Source organism: Atta colombica, unplaced genomic scaffold (assembly GCF_001594045.1).
Source record: "Atta colombica isolate Treedump-2 unplaced genomic scaffold, Acol1.0 scaffold86, whole genome shotgun sequence".
In the NCBI taxonomy this organism is placed as follows: Eukaryota; Metazoa; Arthropoda; class Insecta; order Hymenoptera; family Formicidae; genus Atta; species Atta colombica.
Window position 1 is genome coordinate 425,962 of NW_017259579.1, and position 7,031 is coordinate 432,992.

A 7,031-nucleotide genomic window follows, 5' to 3' on the forward strand; every position below is an offset into this window, starting at 1 on the left:
GGCTATTACCTTCTATTTAAAAAAAAAAAATCATTTCAATATATATGGTGTCTCTGCATATAGTACCAAAACTGTTATAGCGGCTTTAGCACATGAAAACAAGTCGAAAATGAATAATTAAAGTTGGACTCTTGAGATAAAAATTAAATAATAAAAAACAGGCAAGCCTAAATTCGTAGTAATTGAAGCGTTTATCAACATATATTTCTCAGTATTACATATATATTACATATTATATATAACAAATATCGAACGTTTCATCTTAATTCAAGCTATCTTTAGCAGTCTAGTATAATAAAAACTCTTGATAAATAATTCGAGATATCTTGGTAGTCTCATATAATATAACTTCCTTAATACAATTAAAGTAGTCGTAAATCAAAGTAATCGAGTGCAGCAAGGGAGTCTCCCAGATTACCAAATCTGAAGTATGTAATTGTCATTTAGCTGTTAGACTAAGTGCGAGCTAAATAAAAAATAATATATATAAGAAGGACAGTTATCATAATATACTCACATATATATAACATATTTGTTATATATATATAGTATTGAGAAATATATGTTGATCGCTCCAATTATTACGAATTTAGGCTCTTAATTACTCGTTTTTTCATTTATTGTCAAATCGAAAATGTCTAATAAACATATGTCCGATTCTGAACAGTTTCGGAGTTACGGGATATTAAAGTAAGAAAACATGAATTATAGTAAATATTGTTATAGTAATATTGTTATAGTAAATTTGTTTAACATTCGTTATTTTATTTAATGTTTTACAAAAGATGTTCAAAAATTCCTCCGTCGACTTCGACACACTTTCTAGCACGAATTAATAAATTATTTCGGATTTGATGATAAATATTTGGAGTGGATATCAGCAACGTTAAATATTAGATATTATAATTATTCTGCATTCTAAATCTCTTTTTGGTAGAATAGACGCTTGGCGCCGAGACACTACCATCTCCTGAGTTTTCATTCGTCTTCAAAGAAAAAATTCAGTGATTAAGGTTGGGATTTCTCGCTGGCCATTTAATAAAAACGTCCTAGTCTTTTCAATCCAATGAGAATAGATCACGGAGAAACGTTTGCACAGGAAGTTATCCTTAATGTGTATTTGTTTACATTTTGGGGACGAATGAAAGATCTAGTCTATCAGAAAAAGATTCAGGATTCAACAGAACAGAACAATAGAATAACAAACATTAAACAATATTTACTGTACGATTCATATTTTCTTACTTCTATATCCCATAATTTTGAAATTGTTCGAAATTGGATATATGTTTATCAGATTTTTGACTCGTTTTTACATGCTGAAGTCGCTATAATAATTTTGACACGTATAATTAATAGAAATTTTATGGCCTATTAGTCTTGAGGGATCAGCTGGACTCCAATGTATCGCTTTACCGAGCTATATCATCCTCTGAACCATTGGCGTAATCTCGGTTCTATCCGGTAAGGTAATATAAAAGAAGTTAAGGGATAAAAGAAGCACAATTATTGATAATTTTGTAGATAGTTCTAAATAATAAAATTTTATTCATTAAATTGTAAAAAATCATGATATATAAATTTTGTAAAAATTCGATTTTCGATACTTCAAATAATTATATTTTTTTAAATAATTCATGTTGTACTATTTTTTTTGTTAGTCTAAAGAATAATTAAATAATAAATAAAGGGCAAAGTAAGAGTCAAACATTTAAAATTTAACACAATTAAATAGAAAAAAAATACAAATAAAGAAAAATAAAAATATAAAAAAAACAGTTTAAATTCAAATATAAAATATATAATTAATTGCAAAATTAAACAACAGGTATTATTACAAGTTTCGGCTATCGAATTGAGCCTTCTTCATACGATTGGACAGTCAAATGTGTTCAATGTTTTTTGGAAAAAGATCTAATCAATAAATAAGATAAAAAAAAACTTCTTATGAAATACTAAAACACATTTGACTGTCCAATATGCGAACAATGTCGAGTTCTACATGAAGACTCACTCAAGCTAGTATTATAAGGAATATGCGAGTATTTTCGGTAACTAATTTTGTACATCGATTTTTGCGATAAGTAAATATCTGAATCCGGTAGCCGAAATTTGTAATGGTACCTATTATTTAATTTTCTAATTAATTACATGTTTTATATTTGAATTTAGACTGTTTTCTTTATTTGTATTTTATTCTATTTAATTGTGTTAAATTTTTAATATGTTTGACTCTTACTTTGCCCTTTTATTTATTGTTATTTAATGTTTATATGAAGAGTCCTTTTATCTGTTAAATATCTAAAGAATAAATTAAAAAATCCGATTTTTAAAGTTTAAAGTTTAAATTTACAAATTTGAGAATTGCAAAAATAGTCATTTTTTAATAAATTGTTCCAATAAAAATCTTTTGAATTATTATAATTGAAAATAAAATATTTTTGTAACTCATATTTATCTGTCTTAGTTTGAGGCATAGATTTCACATGTTTTAAGCTAAAAAATATATATTCAATTCAATATACATTCAGAGATGTAGCACATCAAGAAATTATCAAAAATAACAATAGCGAGCTAGGGGATTAAGAATTTTTGTTTAAACAAATTATTGCTATTAAATTTTTTGTTTTATTAATATTTTATATATTGACCATCGAGAAGCATGTGCCGGCAAAATATATGTGTTCTCTGTCTGGTGTTCTCTGTCTGGTAAGTTTTGACAAAGCGCTCGTGTGTAGATAGACTAAACTGAGTCGAAACGTCCTCTACATGTTGCAATTTTCGCAATAATTAAAACAAAATTTAATTACTAAAAATTGCCGAATTTTGATTTTCAATAATTTTTTTCTCAAACACTATCAACTTTACAGAGAAATTGCGAAAGACAAAAATTGTTTATTTTCTTCTCATAGAACTCTTAAGAATTTTTTCAGAAGAATTTTTTATCAAGTTTTTAGTACTACATTTTTTTATTTTTACCAATATAAGAAAATATAGTATTAAAAAATTCTGAAAAATTCTGAAAAAATTTTCAGAACTTTATGAGAAGAAAATGAACAATTTTTGTCTCTTGCTGTTTTTCTGTCAAGTTAATAATAATTGAATAAAAAATTAAGATCAAAATTGAGAGATTTTTAGTAAATAATTAATATCTTGTTACCTATTACGATAATAAAATTTCAAAATGGTAGAGGACTTTTTGACTCAGTTTAGTCCGCTCTATCTATCCACGAGTACTTTGCCAAAAATTTACCAGACACCCTGTATATTTCTTCTCTAGAAAAAAATATATTATCTATATTTATTAAACAGATGAAGTATAATACTTAGTATTATTACTGTTATTTGGTAATACTTCCAGCGACTGAATATTTATGTGTATGTAACGAAGAAATTATTTTATATTCTTGTAGCGTTTTCTCTTGGCTGCATTATCGCTCACTTGTGCAATACTCAGTGTACCGTGTTTCCGTGGCTATGGTGTAATGCAAATTTTATGCATGAAATGGAATTTTGCACAGTCTCAAAGGGACAATATAGAACCAGTGTGACATTTAAAATTTGAAAATGAAAATCAAGCAGAAGTAGAGTTTTAGCGTAATAATGATGTAGTGTACACCATGAGGTGATTGACCTTACACGATCAATAATACTGATCAGTAATATTGAATCAGTAATACTGACAGTATGCATTATATTTAGTATTTTTAATTACACGATTAGTATTACTGACAATATATTTCACTTTAATTTTTATGTATAATATCTATTGCATTGTGGCATACTAGATTTTAATAAAGCGATACTGATGCTCAAGAATCAAAATCCAGATCATTGCCTATATATTCTATCAATATTAATCTATCAATATTAATCTATTATCATCAATATTAACCTAATCACACACAATTAATAATATTGTTAGTATTTGTACTGACAGTATTGTTGACTGTGGGTCACTTATGATTTGCACCACTCTAATGTAATGTAGCTGAGAGTAGCGCAACTGATGTGATGCGAGACTGTACCCAATGTATTTCAAGAGAAAACACTATTAGAAATATGTTTAAAAATTCCTTTTTTATATAATTATATAAAATTATTTATTATTTTATATAATTATACCACCTTGATCAAAAAGTTCCCGGAATCATCATCAGGTGATGCTCTGAGTCAGCTGATTTGAGTTCTGTTTTTTTTTTTGGTTAGGTTGCCGCATCTATCATTGACATTCCCACCAAATTTTATCACCATAGCTTGACATTTGTAAAAGTTACGCCGTCTTGAGTACATCTACCTCTGCACGTATTTTCGATTTTTTACAGTTTTAAAAATGGAGTTGAATTTGCAACAATGAGTTTGTAATTGTATTAAATTTTGTGTTAAAAATGGATTCAATGGTGTGAAAACTTTAGAATTGTTGGGAAACTGTTTCGGCAGTAATACTCTAAAGAAAACAGCTGAAAAGAGGTAATGGAAAAATCGAAGCGGCTCTGGCTATACCGACAATACAGTTCCAGAAATGTTTCGAAAGCTGGATCAAGCGCACTCATAAGTGCATTGCAGTCGATGAAGAGTACTTTGAAGGGGACAATATCACTTTTGATGAATAAAACTTGTATTTTGAATTTTCTGAATGAATTCCGGGAATTTTTTGATCAAAATAGTATTATTTTGTATAATTATATAAATGATATCGCTTAAGACAAAATCAGATACTTACTGTAAAATTGTGTCTATCGAGTAATAGCTCGCCCAACAGTTTTAAACTCTGTCGTCGTGTTACATAGTTTTCTGAATTGAGTAACCTCTGATAATGTGAAAAAACTTTATCGTAATGTATCTCTAAAAATTCGGCGCTGAGTATTTTGTGCCTCGTGAGTAATTCCTGGACAAAATTATAAATCACTTAATTACATTAAATAACATAATAGTAATACATATATAACGACTAAAACTTTGTAAATATTTAAATATTTTTAGTAAAAGAACAAAATAAATTGTGAATAATAAATGTAAATAAACAAAGAAAAATATCACTGCTTCTTATTCGCGTTGTAGAACATAACGTACTTTAAACGTAGAGAAAGCATCAGATGCAATATCGAACGTAGAAACTTCAACATATCTGAAAAAATTATAAAAATCATCCGAATAGATCATGATTTTGGCCAGGGCTTCATATCTTGCACACTCTCGTAACATTGTGCCACAGTTGAGTGCAATGTCTTGATGCTCATAACTGCAAGACAAAAGTGCAATCAATAATAGTAACATATTTTTATTATTCTATTGACAAGCAAAGGAAAGAAGAGACTTACCCAGACATGAGTGTAAAAAGAATTTCAGGTTTGGTACATATGTATTCTACGGTGGGTGATCTAGTTCCAATTTGCCTTCGCAAAATGTTATTGAAGACCTGTGCGACATCCTTCTTTCCCTTAATTAGAAACAGAAAGATTAAATTCATAACAATCGTTAATGACTTGCGCTAACAAATTGAATAAAAACACAAGCTGTAACTGACACAAAGCTGTAAATTATTTTATTAAATATTATTTAATGTCACTAATTTGCTATACCTCAACTCTAAAAATGAAATTTGAATGTTTGAATCATAAAAATTTTATAATATTATTTTAAATTCCATTTTGATGTAATAACTATGGAAAATTATAAAAATATATATTTTAAAATAGATTTTTCCTTTTTTTCTTTTTTTATGTTTAGTTTTTTAATTCAATAATTTTCAATAATTTCTGAGTTATGTTGTTATTATGATAAATATGGGATGTGTTTTAAAACAATTTGAATAATATTACTTAAAAATTAGAGTTTCTATTACATCTTGAGCGAGCACTTTAATGCTGTGCTCTAATAAATATTCTAACATTTAGTAACAAATTCGCATACATACGTCTTTCTATCTGCAAAAAATATTTGTTTGATTTGTTAAATCTATTTCGCCTATTGACAACGTACCTCAAAGTCGATGCGACTTAAATTTTGCACAAGCAGAAGTAGTAAATTGCTGTTATACAATTCCTGCGCCAGCTGTGCCACAACGATGTCTGCCTGTGGCTCTGTCTCGGCCGTGCCATATAACATGTTTTTGATGTGCACTAGATTCTTGCTTACATCTTCTTGCGCCTAAAAGGGGATGTATTTCATCGTAGAAACCAATGTATATCCGCAACAACATACCTTCTCTACCTTCTTGTCGCCGCGCTCCAAAGCATTTACTGCCTCCTTGAGGGCCTTCACAACTTCTGCTGGACTCTTTTGAGATTTTCCAAACAGAGGCATGTTTTCTTAGAATGTATGCACCTTATGAAACATAAAAAAAGAAATAGACATATCTTTTATTACTCTCCACTGGAGAATATCCTTAAGAAATGTTCATGATGTTAGAAAAATGCTATTATGACTACTATTCATATTAAATATGATAAAAACCAAGTATGATAGATTTGAAATGGTATGTCATATCGCCACAACAGCCAGAATAATACAAAATGAAATGACAACAATATGAAAACATATACATTCAAATGATATAAATGCAAGTTCATTCTCTCATATCCTTGCAATAAGTGTATATATTATGAAAAACATAAACCAAAGTATCGAGCTATTATTATTGCAGCTTTGCATAACATAGCATCAAAGAATAGAATTTGTAATCGATTTTAAGCAAAGCATCTTAATCCTTTGCTAACATCAAAATCTGTAACAATTACTGTGACAATTGGAATCCGTAAAAACTACTCATATTTAATACATGTTGATTAAAATCATTAATTAATTTCAAAATGATATAACTTAAACAAAAAAGAATAAATATATAAAAATAAATTTAGTTTTAATAAGAATAATTCAAATTTGTAGATATAACACAAAGAAAATTGATAATACTTTTGAAGCTTTCACGGGTACTTTCTTCAAATATGCCAAAAGATTTGCGCAATTATCAATTTACATAAAAATGTCAAATTCTAATTTTTTTATATGTGCAAGGAGCGTATTGATAT

The 7,031-nt window shown here is 28.1% G+C and overlaps 1 protein-coding gene across 5 annotated transcripts in view; it reads right to left on the reverse strand.

Moving 5' to 3' along the window:
- Positions 1–7,031, reverse strand: part of LOC108693042 (protein Mo25) — a 15,080-nt gene that overhangs the window by 5,284 nt on the left and 2,765 nt on the right. For 4 of the 5 annotated variants that reach the window (XM_018201693.1, XM_018201692.1, XM_018201691.1 and 1 more), the window contains 5 exons: positions 6,205–6,327; positions 5,983–6,150; positions 5,322–5,440; positions 5,074–5,242; positions 4,724–4,888 (listed from right to left, as the gene is read on the reverse strand). In XM_018201693.1, coding sequence (XP_018057182.1) covers positions 4,724–4,888; positions 5,074–5,242; positions 5,322–5,440; positions 5,983–6,150; positions 6,205–6,306 — 723 coding nt within the window. In that variant the 5' untranslated portion in view covers positions 6,307–6,327. The remainder of the gene's footprint in view (positions 1–4,723; positions 4,889–5,073; positions 5,243–5,321; positions 5,441–5,982; positions 6,151–6,204; positions 6,328–7,031) is intronic. The other variant, XM_018201695.1, reaches the window with a different exon arrangement.